Below are 22,143 nucleotides of genomic sequence, written 5' to 3' on the forward strand. Positions count from 1 at the left end.
TGTCTACTTCACTTTTTCAACACAGGTTATACGTTTAGACTAGTTTTTAATTTATTGTTTGCTAATTCTAGCATCTTTTTTTTTTTTAAGATTTTATTTATTTGACAGAGAGAGAGATTACAAGTAGGCAGAGAGGAAAGCAGAGAGAGGGGGAAGCAGGCTCCCTGCTGAGCAGAGAGCCTGATATGGGGCTCAATCCCAGGGCCCTGAGATCACGACCTGAGCCGAAGGCAGAGGCTTCAACCCACTGAGCCACCCAGGCGCCCAATTTTTGTTAGTTTTGAGTTAGTTTCTTTTGATTGCTTTTTAATTCTGACATGCCATATGATTTCATTGATGTGTTTTGATTTCTCATTGATGAGTGTCTCTGTATAATACAGTTGATACTATCTTTGGTAAACTTTCATGTTCCATTTACTGCTTGTTTTAAAGGTTTTATTGACTGTAATGTCTAGTTTTAACTGAACTATTCATCTGCCTTAAAAAGATTACTTTAAAAAACCTGAATTAACTATTAAAAGTGCAAGCCCAAATGAACAACAAGAAAAAGCCAAAATTACAGTTTTTCTGTGGATATTTTGATTTATAAGAAATATATATTTAATTCTTGACACAGAGTTTTTAAAACCCTTTGATTTTCTTAACTGATCAAAGCAGTAAAGGTGTCTTTTGTTTTTCATATCTAGCCCCTTTCAATGATTCCTGAGTTTATGTTGGTGCTGTGACTTCTGGAAAGCCTCTGAGGGTGGAGGCTGGTTGCCTGAAGAATCAACCATGTGATTACGGGGTTGGGATTTTTAGTCCTCCTCTTTCCTTTCCTACCTCAGGGGAGGGGAGAGGGATGAGGGCTGGGAGATTTTATTCAGTCACTGAAGGACAATGATTTAATCAGTCTTGCCTAAATAATGAAACCTTCATAAAAATGCTAAATTTACAGGTTCTGAGAATTCTGTTTTGGCAAACACATGGAAGTTCTGGGAAGATGGCATACTTGGAGAGGGCATGGGAGCTTTGTGCCTTCCGCATACTTTTCCTTATTTGTCTCTTCCATCTGGCTGTTCCTGGGTTATATCCTTTTATAATAAAATGATACTCTAATAAGTAGCTTTTTCTGAATTCTGTGAGCCACAAATTAATCCAGTCAAAGGAGGGGATTGTGGGAAGCTTTGATTAATAGCCAGGTGGTCAGAAGCACAGGTAACAACCTGGATTTGGGATGGCATCTGAAATGGGAGGGCAGTAGTCTTATAGGACTTATTAGCCCTTCCCCTGTGGGATCTGACTCTATCAGACTGAATTGAATTATAAGACACCGATGTCCCCAGAGAGTCGAGAATTGCTTGTGGGAAAACCCCTCACAATATGGTCACAGAAGTGTTCAGTGTTGTAGGAGAGTAGAAGAAATGCACAGGAGTGTTTTTTTTTTTTCCCCTAGACGTTCAGCTTCTGTTACAAGCTCCTTGTCATCCACATGAAGAAGTTGAAAAGATAGTTTGATCAAATCTAGTAAGAAGTTGGCAAAATCAGGTTTATTAAAAAGATTCCTAGTGTGTCTATCATTAAAAGGAAGTTAAGAGCCGCTTGCAAAACAGAAGAACCAGACTTGGTGAAGAAGCAATTTGAGCAGATGAAAGCTAAAGTTTGTGTAGGAGATTCCCCAGAGGGACGAAGGAAAGATGAAATGAGGGACTTGCAGGGCCTGGGTCCAGATGAGGTGCCCTTTCCAGGCTACCTGTGTGTATTGACTTTGATGATAGGACATCTGTGGGCATTGTTTCCTAAGGACGTTATCTGTAACTTGCAGATTTAATATCCCAGAAGAGTAACTTGGAAACAGTTAACAACACGTAAGTGATACATATGACAGAGACTATCATTAGACTGTCAAGAAACATATGAAAAACAGGAAATTGTGAAAGAGAAGAAGGAAATTGGGAGAGGGGAGGTAAACACAAACATTTTGTAAACAGTGAGTTTCTTTTCTTGGGTGCACTAGCTGGTAGCTGGCAAAAAGCCAGTCTGCCCTTGAGCATGTTGTCTGGAGTAATTAGGGAAAAAAGAGTTCTTTATTCTCTGAAAAACTTGGAGAATTTAACTGGAGAGTATGTATGATGGATTATCTCTATGTATGGTCTACAGTGGCCTTAATTTAGTAGTACCTGTACCAAGTCAGAACCATTTCCCTCATCTGAATTTTCTCAGGTTTGGTTTTGTTTTTCAAGTACTACAAAGAAAATGTAAATAATTTCCTACTTTTTAAAGAAAGATTTTATTTTTATTTTATTCATGAGAGACAGGGCAAAAGAAGATGCAGGCTCCTCACAGAGCAGGGAGCCCAATGTGGGACTTGATCCCTGGACCCTGGGAACATGACCTGAGCCAAAGGCAGATGCTTAACTGACTAAGCCATCCAGGCGCCCTTCATACTTTTTATATAAGTGGTGTGGCATAGTATTTCGTTATCTAGATCTAATGATAACAAGATGATTTAATAGGAGATTTTTTTATATGTTTAGCTGCAAAGAAACTTCAGGTTTTCCTTGGACTATGTATGTTATTAGCACTGTCCCTTAACGAACAATTGCCCATGATTCTGGGTGTGGCTTTCTCAGCTCCTTTATCACCCTAGCCCAGAACACTAAACTTTTTTTTTTTTCTTAATCTTTGGCATACAGAAGGACCTGATATAATGCATATTTGAAACGCATTTTTATTACCTACTGTGTGTTTGTAATGGATCACCTGAAATCATCCAAGAATTACTGATGTATTTCCATATTGGTGACAGGTGTTCTCGTAAGCATTTAGTATATGAGGGTGCTGTTCATCTTAGTTGTGGCTGTTCTGAATTAATTGTGACAAGCTAATAAGATCTTTTCAAAGTTTCTTTCCAAGCTTCTTGAGCTAATGCTTTCCCTCTGGCCAATGGGGTAGCCTGCACATTAATTTTGATACTCTTTAAAGACATGTGGGCAGTTACTGTTCATTTAAGCCAAATGGCTTGTGTCAACTCCTTTTCCTGGAAAGGGTTTGGTTTTTTTTTTTTTTGGAGGTGGGGGCACTATAGTAAAACCTTATGTGTCTTCTTATGGAACTCTTCTCTTTACATAAATTAGTATTTACAGCAGATTTTTTTAAAATTTTTTATTTTTTATAGACATATATTTTTATCCCCAGGGGTACAGGTCTGTGAATCACCAGGTTTACACACTTCACAGCACTCACCAAAGCATATACCCTCCCCAATGTCCATAACCCCACCCCCCTTCTCCCAACCCCCCTCCCCCCAGCAACCCTCAGTTTGTTTTGTGAGATTAAGAGTCACTTATGGTTTGTCTCCCTCCCAATCCCATCTTGTTTCATTGATTCTTCTCCTACCCACTTAAGCCCCCATGTTGCATCACCACTTCCTCATATCAGGGACAGCATATGATAGTTGTCTTTCTCCGCTTGACTTATTTCGCTAAGCATGATATGCTCTAGTTCCATCCATGTTGTCGCAAATGGCAAGATTTCATTTCTTTTGATGGTTGCATAGTATTCCATTGTGTATATATACCACATCTTCTTTATCCATTCATCTGTTGATGGACATCTAGGTTCTTTCCATAGTTTGGCTATTGTGGACATTGCTGCTATAAACATTCGGGTGCACGTGCCCCTTCGGATCACTACGTTTGTATCTTTAGGGTAAATACCCAGTAGTGCATACAGCAGATTTTCATAGCACTTTGAGCACTCCTCCTTTTCACTTATGAAGATTCTTAGAGGATTGGGCACATATGTTTTTGTGTGTAAATTCTTTTGCAGTTGTGCAGTAGCAAGGGATCATTGATAAAGTTATATAGAACGAATACTTTTATTTAGGATTAAAAACAAAGAATTCATAAGACAAGAGTAAGTGGCCTTTTTATGTTTTTACCAAGCTGCTTCCAGTCAGAATCTGAGTTAGGGGATGGGCTGGCTGTGGACAGCACCCTTAATGACGGAGTGTAGGTGGCGTTTGGAGCCCCTTAGAAAATGGCCCTGATCCAGGGTCAGCCTGGATAGTCTTCTCTGCGTGAGCTCCATGAATTCCAGCACTTGGCTTTTAATGTGCATCGTTAATCACCTTACATTGAAGTTTATTTTTCCATTAAAGTGTTTGTTTATTTTTTTTTTCAAGCAAGTATGGGTAGGTAAGTGTTTGAATTCTGCAAGCATTTGGTTTTCATTTATCCTGATTAAATCCTAAGCTGCTGAACTTTAGGCACATGTTTCTTTAAGTTTTCACATACATAACTCCCAAGAATTTGGGGTATGAATTTGAGTGTTTCATAAAGTGGCTTTTCTGTTTTCTTGGTAATTGATTTTAAAAGTGTCGTTTTACTGGGATGCTTATCAACGTTTTTATTTTTTTCAAGGTGTTGACTTTAAGGTGAAAACAATTTCAGTGGATGGAAATAAGGCTAAACTTGCAATCTGGGTAAGAGTTTTAAAAATGTATTTTGTATAAATATTCAACTTGTATTTTTTAAAGAAGCAGAAATTGATGTGTATAGAGTTCTAGAGGTAAACGATTTATACTAAATAACTTGGACAGTTTGTTGGTTAAGGGATAAACAATAAATGGTTATGTCTTATAATTGGGTAATGAAGCAGAGACTTGTTTTACTTACCCCAAATTTTAAAGTGTGTAATCCCTCAAGAATATTTGAAACCAGAATGTAGAAAAATCATCTTGTCTGCTAGAGAGGATTATTGTTATTGAATATGTTTCTTTAAAGTTTTGAAGAAGGCAGTGTATACTCAGCTCACACTGATGGCAGTTGTTGGGGAGAAGAGGATGAAGTGATGCTCAGGAAAAAATGTATTTTTCCTGTTTTTAGTATAAATATTTTTGAAATTTGATATTGCCAACTTTGGATTTATTTTTTAATATCATTGCCCAGTCTTTACTTACTTCCTTTTCATTTGCCTGAGAACCCAAACATTCTGATGCATGTTGCTTTCCTAACTAGACCTTTTCATGATAGTGCTGACTGAATAAAGTAGCATTAATTGTCCAAAACATCCAAGATGCTCAGTGTCTATCTCTGTCTGCCTGTTTCTCCCCACCTCTTATCTACCTGTCTACTTCTCTCTATATATCTAAATGATTGCTAATATATTACATGTATAATTTATAAAAATATGCTCCTATATATCTGATTCTCACATGTACTATGATAATTAGATATATAAATATGTTTTTATTACCTGTGATAATATTAGAACTGCTTCTAATAAATATTAGAATGTTGAGATGTACTTCAACATGGTGATTAAATAGTAAATGTTTGGGCATCAGTTACAGATTGTAACAGCAACTGTTCATGCACTGTATGATCTGATTCATCTTCCTGGCATTCTCTGAACAGCATAGTATTTCTAATACACATTTTATCCCAAATAACATGGAACTGTGTAAATGTGTCTCGTGTTTTTCTGTTAATTTTTTTCTAACATATAATACTTCATATGATTGGTAGCCTGTTTGCCCCCTCCCCAAAATATAATTATGATACCAATCAAAATAGTAATGTCTAAGAGAAAACAATTTGGAAAGTGTTGGACTACGCTGTAATAAAATATACTGAACAATTTAAGCATATTGGCTTCTTCCTGTACAAAAGTGGGGGCCTGATTTTCCATATACTTTTCATGGTTGAATTTATCACTTCCTTCTGCCTTTGCTACTGTTCTGTGAGATATGCGTGTTAGAGTTGGATCTAAGGCTTGTTGGTTTCCGTGAGATCTTTATTTTATGCAAGAGGTTTTTAAAATTTACTTTTTAGTTCCTGTGTAATAAAAAGGTTGGCAGGTATTACTGAAGTGACATCTTCATCATAGGCATATAAATATTTTTTAAGTGAGAGGCTCAGTCTCCCAACCCCGAGATCATGACCAGAGCTGAAATCAAGAGTCAGACGCTCAACCAGCTGAGCCATGCAGGTGCTTCAGAGGTTAATGTTCATGTGTGTGCGCGCACGCACGTTACCGACTTTGTCATATGCTGCAAATGTTTTTTTCCTGTTTGTCATTTGCCTTCAAAGCTTGTTTAGGATGAGAGTGTATATGGGGTATGGATGGGGTCAAGAAGGATGTTCTTGCAAAGCTCTAATATTTATGTGGTCAAACCATTTTTTCCCCATGAATTTGGGTGTTAGATCATATTTAGGAAGACCTCCTCACTCATTAGTAGAAATACATGAAACCATTGCTTCTTCTGGTTCTTCTGTGGTTTTTTAAATATATATGTAAAATCAGTTCCTCTCCAGCTTGGGCACTCCTCCTAGGATCGGTCAAATAGAGTAGTTGAGTCCAGCCCGAGTACAGTACCCCACTAGAAAGTGCTGCACACATATCACGACCTAACTTGGCTCCTCTAAAGCTTTCTCTATATCGTGCCCTCACTTCTACTCCCACATTTTAATATTTAGCCTTTCCAGATCCTTCCTAGTCTTTTATTCATATCTATCTTTAATAATCTCTTTCCTCTGGGCGCCTGGGTGGCTCAGTGGGTTAAGCCACTGCCTTCGGCTCAGGTCATGATCTCAGGGTCCTGGGATCGAGTCCCGCGTTGGGCTCTCTGCTCAGCAGGGAGCCTGCTTCCTCATTTCTCTCTCTCTGCCTGCCTCTCTGCCTACTCGTGATCTCTCTCTGTCAAATAAATAAATAAAATCTTTAAAAAAAAAAATCTCTTTCCTCCTTTCCTGTCAGAGAAGAAAACCTCAGATAATAAGCTTGCTTTTCTTACCTACCAGGGATGCTTTTGCAGTTACTGCAAATTCCTATCTTGAAAACAAACACAAGCAAATGTTAACTTTTGACTATTTAAGCATATAAATTTTATAGGTGTTATAAATCCTGATCCAGTATTGTGGCACGGGGTTTTTGCCCAAATTATCATACCTACTCAGACATTTTATAAGTGGATCAAAAAAAAAAAAAAAATCAAGACTCTGCATAACTGGATTGATTTAGATATTTGTGTGTGAAGTGTCAATTGTGCAGTATTTTATTTTATTTTAACATTAAAACATTTTTTGCTCTAGTCTTTTTTTTTTTTTTAAATATTTTATTTATGAGAGAGAGCAAGAAAGCATGAACAAGGGGAGGGGTACAAGCGATGGAGAAACAGACTCACCACTGAGCGTGGGGCCTGACATGGGACTTGATCCCAGGACCCTGCACTTCCTGGCTGATGTACATCTTATGTTCCTCTCCCCCAGTAGGAGTCAGAAACATGTGATAGCAAGTGGTTTGGTTTTAAGCATTTTCCTAAAAGAAGATACACCGAAAATACTTTCCGACCTAAAAATTGTTTACCTAAAATAAGATACTCCTGTAATTCTCCTTTTAAAAAAAAGTTAAGTGGATTTTAACCTTGATTCTACAATAGAATCGCCTGGGGAGACTTTGAAAACTTTTGTCTTTATCATAGACCAGTGAAGCCAGAATCACTAGGGGTTGGAATTTTTCATTTCCAGGAAATTTCATTGTGCTTCTGAAGTTGAGAACCATGGGTTTCATGTGTAATAAACAGGTTCCACGTGTAATAAAAATCTTTAAAAATACCCCTTTACTGACATGTGTTTTTCTAGAGATGAGTCAGTATTTCTTTATTTTATGTAACACTTGTCAGTAAGAGAACACATCCAATTTAAATTTCAGGTTTTACAATTTTTTTTAAAAGATTTTATGTATTTATTTGATAGAGACACAGCGAGAGAGGGAACACAAGCAGGGGGAGTGGGAGAGGGAAAAGCAGACTTCCAGCCCAATGCGGGGCTCAATCCCAGGGCCCTGGGATCATGACCTGAGCTGAAGGCAGATGCTTAATGACTAAGCCACCCAGGCGCCCCTAATTTCAAGTTTTAAATGAGCTTGAACATGGATATTTTTAATAATGCAGTTTGACGTTCTACTCTTGATATGTTGATGATCTTTTTTTTAATACTTCTTGAATTTAATAATAATTGTCACTTTTAGGATACTGCTGGTCAAGAGAGATTCAGAACATTAACTCCCAGCTATTACAGAGGTGCGCAGGGTGTTATATTAGGTAAGGTTTTACTTTGTGATACTGCTTTAAATATTGTTGTTTTATTATTGCAATTTCTGATTTTCCCTATCTGCGAAGGTCAGTAAGTTTTTATTTTTCTTCAGGGTCCCTTTATTAATTTGAAGTTATATTAACTTCATTTAATATTAATGAATATTTAAACTTTCAGAATTTCTTTTCAGTTCTTTGTCTAGCGATTGAAAGATAAAGATCCGATTAATTTATTTGGTTTTAAAAGCACATGTTGATGAGGATATAATTGAGGATTAATCCACAAATAATTGTCTGTCTTAAGAGTGTTACCAGGAACTGATCTTCAGTCAGCAGTGTATTAACATTTGCTGTGCATTTATAAAGGAAGAAGTGTGCTAGTTGTTTAGTTGACTCTCTTATTAGTCCTAAAGAGTATCCACAAAGCACTTAACATTGTTGATCCATAATCATACAGAATTTAAAAGCCAAATATGGATTCTCACTGTAAGTTGTAGAAAAGTACTTGTTATTAATATTCCTGGGAAACTTCCTAGAAATAAATATTGATCAATTTTAGGGAAGATTATCTTTTTATATTATGTCATTAATCGTGAAGTTTTAGGTTCATTTTATCAGTTTAACAGCAACTCTTATTTTGGTTCAGCATCTTTAGAAAACACTTTTTTTTTTTTTAAGATTTTGTTTATTTATTTGACAGAGAATAGGAGAGCACAGACTGGGGAAGTGGCAGAGGGAGAGGGAGAAGCAGGCTGAGCAGGGAGCCAGATCCAGGACTCAATCCCAGAATCCTGGGATCCTGACCTTAGCTGAAGGCAGTTGCTTAACCAACTGAGCCACCCAGGCGCCCCTAGAAAACACTTTAAATTAATAAAGTCTTATATTAATAAGCTCTCTACATATTAAAATGCAGTGGGATGTAAGATGAAAGTGATAACAGGGAGACAATCAGGATCCTGTCCATTAAGTTTTCATATTTTTTCAAAAGTTGCAAATTCCGGTTCTTATAAGAAACAAGTTAACAGGGTCATAGTTGTTTAAATCCATGGAAGAAATTTGGTATTTTACCACAGATTGGGATCTGAACATTTTGGTTTTTGGATCAATGTCTTTTAATTACCAATGGGAACAGCTGTTGTTTTGCTTAAGTTAATTTTCGGTTATTGCACAGGATATAATTTAATTTCTCTCAGAGTGTGTCTTAATAAAATTGAAATGTGTGTATGTGTATGTTTATTCTTATTTTTTAACACACTTGTTTCTTCCATCTGGGTTAGCAGTTTACTGACTGTTAAACATTTGAAGGCTTAGAAACAGACTTACGTACATAGAAATATTAGCTTTTAGTCACATATCAGAAATATAATGTCATTGCTTCTTATTTTTAATGCTTATTTAATAAGTGACCCTTTATATTTCAGTTTATGATGTCACAAGAAGAGATACCTTTGTTAAATTGGATAATTGGTTAAATGAATTGGAAACATACTGCACGAGAAATGACATAGTAAACATGCTAGTTGGAAATAAAATTGATAAGGTAAGAAGTCAGACACTTTGCATCTTGACTGTATTTTGGTAGCTTTTCTTAATCTTTATATTTACCTTTCAGGAAAATCGTGAAGTTGATAGAAACGAAGGCCTGAAATTTGCACGAAAGCATTCCATGTTATTTATAGGTAGGTGTGTGAACATTTATCCTTTCATTATTAAAGAGGAATTTTAAAATGGAGTTTTTGCTACATTTTTCTCTTTATGAACTGTGAAATGTATGTACTTAGTTCATCATTTTCTTGTGCTATGAAATCTAACTATAGAGCCAGGTTCATTTTTCCTTCTGTTAAAAAAAAAATCAACAAAAAAAACAGGTCTCATTATGTGAAGTTGCATAGGACACAGATCCTTCCTCTCCAGATATGATGGCATTCAGTAAAGGAAGGCACCCAGCCCTGTAGTTGTACCGTGTGGTCCTTGTGCTGGCGGCAGTGATACCACCTGGAAGTTTGTTAGAAATGCTTCATTTTGGCCCAACTCAGCTTTTCTGAATTAGAACCTCTATTTTGACAAGATCTTCATGTGGTTTGTATGCACATTAATACTTGAGAAGCACGGTGAAGTGTAGGGTTCAGTAAACTACAGCACGGGGCCAAATATGGTCCCATCATTTGTATTGGAGGACAGCCTTACCTCCCTGGTCATCTACACGCTGTATGTGGCTGCTTCTGTGCTTCCTGGCAGAGTTCAGTAGAAACCATAAGGCATTCCAAGCCTAAAATATTGACCATCTGGCTCTTTACAGGAAAAGTTTGTTCGACCCCCTGTCTAGAAAAGTGGACGGACTATATCACTTTGGAACTTTTTTAACATTACAGGTTCCCTGGAACCTTTTCACAGGTCTGAAACGGGGCCTGGAAGACAGTTTCTAAAGACACCCTAGTTGATTCTGATGTGAAGCCAGCTTTAGGAATTACTGGTTGAGCTATTCCACTGTTAGAATCTTCTAGGAATTAAGAAATGGAAATAAAAGAACATCATCTATAGATAGAAGCTGGGTGCTATAAGTGGAAGATAATAGGGAATTTTAGAAAGGAATTGAGTACTACCTCTTCTGCTTACTTGCTGGGTGTCCTTCATTTTGATACATTAGTTCAGAAAACGCTTACTGGACTCTGAGAATATAACAAACAGATGAGCAAAGTGGACAAAGTCCCTGAGCTCATGAAGCTCACATTCTAGTAGAGGAAACAGGCTTGAGTAAGTAGTGCTGTGAAGGAGAGAGAGTATGACGAGGGTTGGGAGGTAATTCGGGGAAGTTCTTTGAGGTGTGCCATTCGAACTAGAATCCATAATATGAAGATCTAGAGGGAGGCTATCTCAGGTTGAGAGAATAGCAAATACTTCCTGAGGTGGGAATGAGTTTAGAATGTTTAAGGGACAGGAAGAAAGCTTGTGGGCTGGAGTATAGTGTATGTTGGGGGAAAAGGTGGTGATAATGGGAGATGAAGTTTAAAAGATCATTTTGGGCTTTACAGGGTATGGTAAAGGAGTGAATTTTATTCTAAGTGTGGAAAGCGGGGGAGTGGTGCTGTAATCTGATATTCTTTTTAAAAGACCTGTTTGTACAGAAAATGGCCCCTGAGAAGCAGAAGCAAGAGGCTTGTCATTCTCTTATAGTGGCCCAGATGAATAATGCTGGTGCCTTTGACTGTGGGAGTGGTTGTGGGTAGCTTCTGGAAGGTTGGCAGATCAAGGAGATATTTGGATGGTAAAGGTAACAGGCTCTGCTGATAGACTGGGTATTGAGGATGAGGAGAGAGAGCAGTCAGGGATAACTCTTGAGTCTCTGGCGTGAGCAAACTGGTGAACTGTGCTGCCATTAGCTGTGTGTGAGCGTGTGAGGTAAGAACAGGTTTGGGTAAGGGAGTGGGGAATCAGGAATTCTGCTTAGCATAAGGATGAACCATTTTTTGGAGAACCCGTGGACATGCTGGTCATTGGCCTTTAGGTGGTATTTTAAGTCGTGGAATTAAAGTGGCCACAGGAGTAACTCAGAGGAAAACAGCTGAAGATTGAAGCTGGGGTGCTCCGACAGTGAGAGGTCAGCAGCAAGAGGAGGAGGCAGCCAACAAGGCTGTGAATGACATGCCGGTGAGAGGAGGAATCCGAGGAGTGCTCGGTGTCCTTCTGAAAGTCAAGTGAACAAAGTATTTAAAGGAGGAAAGTGATCAGCTGTATCAACTGCTAGATGTTGAATAGGAGGAGGTCAGTAGATTTGACGAGATGGAGAACGTTGGTATTTTTTAAAAGAAAATGTCAATGGAGTGGTGAGAACAAAAACCTAGCTAGAGTACAGTTGACCCTTGAACAATGAGGGGTTAGGGGTCCTGACCTTGAAAATCCGCATATGACTTTTGCCTCCCCCAAAACTGAGCTGCTAATAGCCTCCTGCTGATCTGAAGCCTTACTGATAAACAGTTAACGCCTGCTCTGTATGTTCTGTGTCTTACATACTGTATTCTTACAGTAAAGTAAGCTAGAGAAAATGTTATTAAAATCATGAGAAAATACCTTTACAGTTCTGTACTGTATTTATTGAAAAAAATCCATGTGTAAGTGGAATAGCACAGTTCAAACTGGTGTTGTTCAAGGTTGTTTAGAGTTTGAAGAAAAAATGTGAGAAAAGAAAGGGGAAATAGCATAAGTAGGTAACTCTTCTTTTTTTTTTTTTTAATTTCTTTTCAGTGTAACAGAATTCATTGTTTATGTACCACACCCAGTGCTCCATGCAATCCGTGCCCTCTCTAATACCCACCCCTTGGTTCCCCCAACCTCCCACCCCCCTGCCCCTTCAAAACCCTCAGATTTTTTTTCAGAGTCCGTAGTCTGTCATGGTTCACCTCCCCTTCCAATTTCCCTCAACTCCCTTCTCCTCTCCATCTCCCCATGTCCTCCATGCTATTTGTTATGTCCACAAATAAGTGAATAATTGATTCTCTGAGCTTGACTTATTTCACTCAGCATAATCTCTTCCAGTCCTGTCTACGTTGATACAAAAGTTGGGTATTCATCCTTTCTGATGGAGGCATAATACTCCATAGTGTATATGGACCACATCTTCCTTATCCATTCGTCCGTTGAAGGGCATCATGGTTCTTACCACAGTTTGGAGACCGTGGCCATTGCTGCTATAAACATTGGGGTATAGATGGCCCTTCTTTACACGACATCTGTATCTTTGGGGTAAATACCCAGTAGTGCAATTGCAGGGTCATAGGGGAGTTCTATTTTTAATTTTTTGAGGAATCTCCACACTGTTCTCTAAAGTGGCTGCGCCAACTTATAGGTAACCCTTGATGACAGTTTCGCTTTGAAAGAGATTAGAGAGCCGGGGTGGCTGCGAGTCGGGTGTGTGGGCTGGAATGCAGGGTGGTTGGTTGCTTGGTTGGTTAGTAAGATGGACAGTAATTTCGGCAGGCTTTTGGGCTGACTGATATAATCCAGGAGTGGGGGCCCATGATTCTTCAGTGACTGAGAAGGGGTGGGATCCGAGGAGCTAGGAAAGGGGATGCGCCTAGACTGCAGCAGGGGACAGTTCATCCGCTGTCACAGGAGCGAAGACAGAGCCTAAGGTTACAAGTGCCGGCAGGTTGGTGAGCCTCTTGGTAGGAAGATCAGTAGCTCCTGTCAGATGGTTTCTGTTTTTCTTAACATAAAGTTAGGTGAAGAGCTGAGATAGAGGAGTTTTATGATAAAGGAGTAAGAGGGTCATCTCAGATAGTCAAAAATGTAATGACGAGGGAAAGGTAGGCTTGGGGGGCAGGGCTCGCTGTCCCACATGAGTTTCTTGGGGGCCATAAATGCTCTTTTAAGGAGATCTGTGTCTCATTGCCAGCACAGAATAGTCAGACTGTTCAGCTGGGAGCCTGAATTTCCTTATTCTGAAATGGGAATAATAATCCGTTTTGGGGGGGTTGACTTTAAAAACTAACTGAAAAATTAAGAAGGAGCTTTGGCATATCACAAAATTCCGGGCTCATATACCACTCTTCTTGTGGATAGAATTGAATAGCTCAACTTTGAGAGTTGGGGGAGGTTCACGAATATTAAACCTGTGGGAAGAAACTGCTGATTTACCTCTGTATATACTATCGGCTGATATTTATGCCATAATAATTTTCCAGAAAAGCATAGGAATAGGACCGTAAAAGAATAGACTCTCACATTTTTTTCTTGACTTTCAGAGGCAAGTGCGAAAACCTGTGATGGTGTACAGTGTGCCTTTGAGGAACTTGTTGAAAAGATCATTCAGACGCCTGGACTGTGGGAAAGTGAGAACCAGAATAAAGGAGTCAAACTGACACACAGGGAAGAAGGCCCTGGAGGAGGAGCCTGTGGTGGTTACTGCTCTATGTTATAAACTCTGGGAAACTCCATCTCTTGCATATTTGATCAGATAGTGACATCTTTCTGTATATAAACTCTAACTGCTATTTTAGGGACCTTGCAGTTTGCACATATTTGTTTTGTATCATGGCAGTAAATATTTGCAAGAAATCCCACTCATCAGCTTTCCCAGGTACAATGTTATGGTAAGCATGCACAGTTTGCAGTCTACAGTTTTTTATGTAACATAAAATAGGTGTACTTTTTAAAGTACATTTGATTTTATGATTTACATTTATCATGTGATTAAAAAATCCACCTCTCTAGTCTATGTTGATACAAGGTCTACTTTTGGTCTTCTCTTTGCTTAACTGACTCCTATCAATTACTGAATTAATTGGTATGTAGAACTCCCAGAACCACTGGGAGGTATTCAGGTATCATCAGACCTGGCAGATTTCCTTTCAGGAATAACACAGAGCATGATTCCACAGCTTTTGTAGGATGTTTGCTGACAGATTCTCTTTTAGTACTAAGCAAAATTCTCTACAGGGTGCAGTTCAGCCAATTTATAATTAAATCTCTGTTTGTTCTGATGATGCTTCTAAAACAGCATTGATGTTTTAAGAAGTTTGGTCTTACTTTTGAATTTTCTTCAATGAGTAGCTCAGTTGTTCACTGGAGTTTTACCTCTGTGACATGTACATTGGACTCTGACCCTTTGCGCAGCGTTTTTAGTTCTGTGGTGTTTGGCAGAATGGCAGTAAGGTTTTCTCCCATTTTGGTTTTGGAAGGAGAAGAATAGTGTGTTTATGTAACCCATGTAGTACTTACCACTTTAAAAACCAACACCTTTTTCTATAAATGTTGGTGGCGTCTGTCCGGGTATGTCCGTTGTAGTTTGTGTAATGTTTATGAACATCTGTATCTTATGACTTCCCTAAATGGCTAGTTGATATTCAGAAACCTATATCTGTGTTTTGAGGGTTGGGAAAAATAGAACACTAAATGACAATATGAGAAAGACGGATTGCTTCCAGATTTTGATGTGTGTGGGAAAATACTGTTGCATTGAAAATGTTGGTAACTTACTGTAACAAGTAGCCAATAGTTTATCAGAACCAACTTGTACAGACTAATAAATCTTTTCCACAGTATTCAGTTTTCTAACCTCTTGCTATTATACATTACATTTTTTTTTTCACTCGTATGTTACTTTATTTACATTGATACCGGCTATATGAAGCCCCCAAGTAAGTTATTTGTCCTTTCAGGCAGGTTAACCATGATAGCCTTCACTAAGATTTCTGATACTAATTTCTGGGCAGTTTGTTCTTTGTATACGTTGCAAATGATAGACTTTTTCTGGGTCACCTTTGCAATAACTTGTGATAGTGGGTTTACTTCAAGTTGGGTTCTTTATGAACTGTACATCTTCCACATAAGAAAACCTTGCATTCTACTTGGTTCACGCTTGTGAGACTATATGTGATTAAAGGTTTTATACATTATATATGTATTTACTAAATATAAAGCATTTACTCCTTTACTGTTGGAGAAAGGTAGCTAACACATGTACTTACGATTTGTTTGTGTTACATTAAAGCTGTAGATTTGTATATTTATGTTGTGTCTGTATTGACAAGACATTTATTTCTGTTTATTGCTTTTTGCTCCTTGAGCTATATAATAATCTTTTTGTGCATTGGATTTTTGTGTTGATTTGGTCAAAATTTGGATACATATGAGTCACTTTTAAAAAACTAATTTTGTTTGATAGATTTATATTGTAACCTTTTATAGTTTTCGAAATAAATACAGCCTGCTTTCCCTAGATGCATTTGTGCAGGAGGTATTCTACGTTTCCCTGTTACTCTCATGGGCTGAGAGGAACATCTGAATATAGTGTTATTCAGATTCTCATCTATTGTATGGCTTTCACTCTACTGTTTTGTTGCAAGCTTATTTCCTAGTGGAGGTTTCCTAACTGAAGTAGTTACGATATCTGAAATTAGTCACTTGGATAGCTGAGGATTTTGTTAATTCTTCATTTCCAAATTATTTGAAGTAGTTTAAAAGTGCCTTTTGCAGATGGTGCAAATTGGAACAATTGGAATGTCGTGTTTTGAATTGTAGGGGTACTGACACAGACCTAAATGAACGAATAAATACTCAGTTTATATTAGATTAATAGTTAACATTTATTGGAAGCTTCCTTAGGGCAGGTGTTGTTCCAAGAGCTGGATTATTTTTATTTCATTAAACCTCACAGCAACCTTAAGAGATTGCTTTGTACACCTACTATGCTCATTTTAACGATGAGGATAATGACACATAGGTTTGCTAGATAACTCCCCAAAGATCACAAAGCTTCATCAGTGATGGAGCTGGAGTCCAGTGAAGGCATTTTTCATATGTCCATGGTCTCAACCACCGTTCCTTTTGCTAAGGCTGCCTACTAGCTCTTTTGTTTTAACACAACAGGATTAAACACATTCTGTCAATTTTTTTTTAGTCATTTTTTTGTTACATGTAATAAGAGTAGGTCAGATTTCTTGGTTATAAAGTAAATTCCACTGATGTAAACTAACCAGGTAAGTCATTTGATCTAAAAGTTAAGGGAGTAGAGAGACTGGTCTCTTAGTCCTTTTCCTTCTTGGAATGGAAAGAAAATCCCTGACTTCGGAAAAATACAAAATCAGGAGATGTATGGGACCTTAACTTTGTAATTGGACCTGAGAAAAATTAAATCTGTGAATAGTCTCTTTTTTTGTTTGTTTGTTTAGAATAGTCTTTTGCTCAAAATTGAAATCTGGGGGACTGGGGGAATGTTTTCGTTTGAAGTATTTACTCGCCATATCTACAGATTCACACTTGGAGTTGACTTTATAATTGAACACAGTGGAACTGAGCTTGATTTTGATTCATTGTACTTAGCATACTCAAAGAAGTATATGTGATTCTGCACAAGTTTGGAACTGTCACCCCATAGTTCATAAAAGAATCCTTATATCACTACCTTTTCTCTCTGTGGGATGGCACAGACCTACCTCATTTCCATAATATCTTTAAACACAATTCAGTATATAGTTTTTTGTATTTTCAAGCAAACTGGGATAATCCTCTAGGTACTCTGGATTGTAGTTCTTCTCAGTATTTAAGTATTACGCTTCTTTATCTTGGGTTCCATTTCATTAGTCATACTTTGAAAGTTTTTTGTCTGTTTAGATAGAGGGAAAAAGCCTTTAATCCGTTTCCGGAAGACATTACCCTAGTTCTGACCCCAGCTGTTCCTTGGGTAATTAACTAGAGACTCTATCATGGGTTTTGTCTAAGAATGTTGAAAAGAGTAAATAGGAAGACTTGGAGCTAAGGAATATAAATAGAGATTTGCCCAGGGATCTCTGATTTTTTCCCCCCAAGTGGGAGCATCCAGTTTGAACAACAGCAACAACAACAAAAAAGGAGTCACCTTCTGTTGGGGCATTAAATTTTACTATTTGTTATTAGCTTTTTGTTTCATATTTAGGAATCCATGTTGTTTCTGATTGTGGTATAAAGTTGTAGAGCTGTTGTGTTACACATACATTTCCAACTATGTGCACACCTGTTCTCAGTCTTGCACCCCCCCCACATCTCTCACACTTAATTCTTTTTTTTTTTAAATTAACCTGTCATAAGAGACAAATTATGCAATTTGTTTGTATTTCTTTGATTACTAGTGAGATTGGCACTTTCAGTATTTTATTGGATGTTTGTATTTTCTTTAATTCCTTGCTCCTGTATGTTGTGGTCGCCCATCTAACATTCACTTCCACCCATGTTTTCTTTGGATAATGGGCTTGCCATGCCCCCACCTCTAGGTAGGGCTGGCCTGGTTATCTTTAACCACTGCTACTAACTGTCCCTCTTCCCCCACCCCCCAAAATAAGTGATTCAAGGATAGGCACCTGACCCAGCTCAGACTGCTTAGATACAAGAGGCTTCCTTAGGAACAGCTGAAAGAAGACACCTTCTTGGAAGATAGTGTGGTGTGAAGATTCACATTTGAACTTGCTGCAACTAGTTTTTCTAATACAAAAGGAGCCGGCCTCAGGGCTGTATCCACCCCCCCCCCCGCCCTGCCCCAAAGAATGAGAGGGAGTCTAAATTGGAGCCCTGATGCAATCTGGAACATTTGGATCAAGTTGGACCTGAAATCAGCCCTACTTATGGACCTTTTACTGATGTGAACTAATAAACTCCATTTTTGTTTAAGCCAGTGTGAGTTGGATTTTCTTTTTTCTTGGAACCAAATGTATGCCACATGAGTATGTATGTTCTTATTTTGTAAGGGCTCTCCGTGCACCGAGTTCAGTATATTGATACTTATTTGCATAGGGAAGAAAAAAGTAACGCTATCACTTGAAAAGCTATTACTCTTAAATAACAAAGTTTTAGTGAGGTTACTTTGATATATTTCTTTATAGACATTCATATAAATAAGTTGTATTCATACATGTGATTTTAAGGACCTCTTCGTTTATAGGGTCTCATGTTTTTTGGTTTAGTTTCCTTTGTCACATAAATACTCAGCTCTTACCTCTCTTCCCTGAGCTAATCAGTTACAACCTGGTGTGTATCCCCTTTTGCATTTCTCCATGCCTCCATAGTTGCCTCCAAAATGATATGCAATATGTATATATACATTGTTATATAACAAATGGTATCATCTGTGTATGTACCCCGTTTCCTTTCTCACCTTACCATAGATTGTGAAAATCCCTGCAGACCAGTTGATATGCATCTAACATCTATTTCAGTGATTGTGCAATATTAATATTCCATGGTTTGGGGTATGGATTACCAGGGTGTAACTACTGCTGTAGTGATGGGCGTTCATATTGTTTCCATTTATCGCTTTTGCAGATGGTACTGCAATAAATATTCTGTGCACAGATCTTTTTGTTTCTGTGGGATATGTATCTAAGAGTTGGATCCATGGGTCAAACAAAATTGTATTTTTTAGTTTTGATACATTCTGTAGATGGCTTTCCAAAAATGTGTAACAAAGAACATTTCCACCAGCATTCCCCATCAGCCACAGGAAGTGTTATCAAATTTTAATTTTCGTTACCTAGTATTTGCAAAGTGTAACTTACTTCAGTTCATATTTTCTGTAGAGCGTGTTTTCGTGACTGTGGGCCATTTGGATTTGCTCTTTTTTGAAATGATTGTTCATATTCTTTGCCAGTTTCTCTGTCAGTTTTGAGGGTTTTATCTTCCATAAGCTCTTTGTGTAGTATAGCTATTAACCCGTATGTGTATGTTTTAAGCATTTTTTTTTCTGACCTGTTTGTGTTTTCGCTCTAATGATGCTGTGGTTTTTCATACAAGTTATTATTATTATTATTATTGTATTTTACACCTTCTGGATTCTCTAGCTCTCAGATTTTGCATGCAGTCTCCTTAGCCTCTTCTGAGATCATGGTTTTCTTTTTTCTTTCTGAACCACTAAAACTTGGAATTACTTTTGCTTATGTCATAAGATAGGGAGCCATCGTATTCTCCATATGAATATCCAGTGTGCCTGCACTACACATTAAATACATTTTATTTTCCCCACTGAGCTGAAATTTTGTCCTAGATTAAATTCCCTTAAGTACTGGAATCTTCTTTGGCCTATTCTAGGGTCTCTTAACCTTAGAAGTTAATGCATTTTGGTGTAATTGGTTTTCTTTAATCCTGTGCATATTGTTTCATGCTTTAAAAAACATTCTTAGAAGGGCTCTGCAGCTTTCATCAGACTGTCTCAGGGGTCTGGTGAAACAATAGTTTTGATGTTAATGGTTCTATAATGTGTTTTTGGCTAGTAGGGTGAGCCTTTTCTCATTCTTTTTCAATTTGTTTTTTACATATGAGTCTTAAAGATCACTTTATCCTTTGCCCGTTTTTCCTTTTTGTAGTTTTTTTTTTTTAAATAACGGAGTTTTTTTCTAAAATATGATATAGATACTAATCCTTTACCGTTAATATATATTGCTGAAGTCTTCTCTCAAGTCATGATTTCTCTTGGATTTGTTTGAAATATTGCATAATTAAAATATTTTAAACCAGAAATTTAGTCATTTTCATCAGTGCTTTAAATACTGGGAATCTAATTGGAATGACATTTTTACTTGCCATTAGGAAACATAAGGATATTTTTATGTTTGTCCAGATTTTTTACCGTTTTAAAAACTGTTAGTTTTCTTTGCATAGGTCCTGAACTTTCTTAAAAGTTATTCTCAGGAATTCTTTTTTTCATTAGTGTGAATAGAATTGGTTTTCTCATTTCAGAATCTGTGTAGTTGCTTTTCTGTCTATCCAGGTGCCAAATCAGCTTGCTCCTTCAATTTAAACTAGAGCTGCTATTTTTTTTTCTTTTTTTTAGGTAAACTAACAATTACGTAATTTATTTTAAAATGTCTGTTATCTAGAGGAAGCTGCAGGCATCGTGTTTTGATACTTTGAGTCTGTGCCCTGGCAAAGTGGGAAGAGAAAACCTCCCATTTCACACCAGCTGTTAAGGTTTGCGTACCCCCAGCCTTTTGTAGAGGCCACTCCTGTGCTGCTCCTTGGCCAGCACTGCCCAGATCTCCCAGCTGTCTCCAGGCCACAGCTTTTCTTGGTTTTCTCTGGGCCAAGCTCTCCCTGGGATCCACCATTTTGACTTTTTCTAATGTAATAATAGTGAGACTGGGCTGTCCTTTCTGTTGATAACTTTGTGTTTTGTGAGATTCATAAAATTTTCCTATGTTTTTCTACATGCTGAAATACTTAATTTTAAAAAGGGATATTTTCTGTTAATTGCAGGATTCCTAGAAGTCAGTATAGCAAACTGGTTAAGGGTGTGACCACTTGGCATCAGAGTATGTTCATGTTCCAGCTCAGTTATTTTACTGCTGAGTGATCTTGGGCCAATTACTTAACCTTTTTGGGTCTCATTTTCTTCATACTGAAATTGGGATATGGCACCTGGGTGGCTCAGCTGGTTAAGCATTCAACTCTTGATTTCTGCTTAGGTTATGATCTTAGGGTTGTGAGGTCAACCTTCACATTGGGCTGCACTGGGTGTAGAGTCTGCTGGGATTCTCTCTCTCTTTGCCCCTCCCCCAGAGTGTGTGGGCTCTCAAGAAGAAGGAGGAGGAGGAGGAGGAGGAAATGAGATAATAGTCTCCATAACTATGAACAAGGGAGTATAAAGCCTTTTATAAAATTTTTATTAACATATAATGTATTATTTGGTTCAAGGGTACAGGTCTGTGATTCATCAGTCCTACACAATTCACATCACTTCCATTAGCACATACCCTCCCCAATGTCTATAACCCAACCATCCTATCCACCTCCCCCCACCCCCCGGCAACAACTCTCAGTTTCTTTACTGAGAATAAGAGTCTCTTGTGGTCTGTCTCTCTCCCTGGTCACATCTTGTTTCAGTTTTTCCCTCCCTACGCCCCATGAACCCATGCCCTGCCTCTCAAATTCCTCATATAAGAGAGATCATACGATAATTGTCTTTCTCTAATTGACTTATTTCACTTAGCATAATACCCTCTAGTTCCATCCATGTCGTCGCAAATGGCAAGATTTCGTGTATTTTGGTGGCTACATGGTACTCCATTGTGTGTGTGTGTGTGTGTGTGTGTGTGTGTGTGTGTGTGTACCACATTCTTTATCCATTTATCTGTTGATGGACATCTAGGTTCTTTCCATAGTTTGGCTATTGTGGGCATTGCTGCTATAAACATTCGGGTGCACATGCCCCTTCGGATTACTACCTTTGTATCTTTAGGGTAAATACCCAGTAGAGTGATTGCTGGGTCATAGGATAGCTCTATTTTCAACTTTGTGAGGAACTTCCATGCTGTTTTCCCAAGTGGTTGCACCAGCTTGCATTCCCACCAACAGTGTAGGAGGGTTCCCCTTTCTCCACATCCTCGCCAACACCTGTCGTTACCTGATTTGTTTAATTTTAGCCATTCTGACTGGTGTGAGGTGGTATTTCACTGTGGTTTTGATTTGTATTTCCCTGATGCCAAGTGATGTTGAGTACTTTGTCATGTCTCTTTTGGCCATCTGAATATCTTTGCAGAAATATCTGTCAGTGTCTTCTGCCCATTCCCTGATTGGATTATTTGTTCTTTGGGTGTTGAGTTTGA

At 38.0% G+C, this 22,143-nt stretch overlaps 1 protein-coding gene across 1 annotated transcript in view; it reads left to right on the forward strand.

Annotated features, from left to right (window-relative positions):
- The window catches only part of RAB18 (RAB18, member RAS oncogene family), a 38,632-nt gene extending 21,298 nt beyond the window's left edge, over positions 1-17,334 (forward strand). Inside the window, exons 3-7 of the mRNA XM_032349723.1 lie at positions 4,404-4,465; positions 8,014-8,086; positions 9,499-9,617; positions 9,690-9,756; positions 13,819-17,334. Of these exons, the coding sequence (XP_032205614.1) occupies positions 4,404-4,465; positions 8,014-8,086; positions 9,499-9,617; positions 9,690-9,756; positions 13,819-13,994 (497 nt within the window). The 3' untranslated portion in view covers positions 13,995-17,334. The remainder of the gene's footprint in view (positions 1-4,403; positions 4,466-8,013; positions 8,087-9,498; positions 9,618-9,689; positions 9,757-13,818) is intronic.
- The last annotated feature ends 4,809 nt before the right edge of the window (positions 17,335-22,143 follow it).

This window comes from Mustela erminea, chromosome 6 (assembly GCF_009829155.1).
Source record: "Mustela erminea isolate mMusErm1 chromosome 6, mMusErm1.Pri, whole genome shotgun sequence".
NCBI classification, from domain to species: domain Eukaryota; kingdom Metazoa; phylum Chordata; class Mammalia; order Carnivora; family Mustelidae; genus Mustela; species Mustela erminea.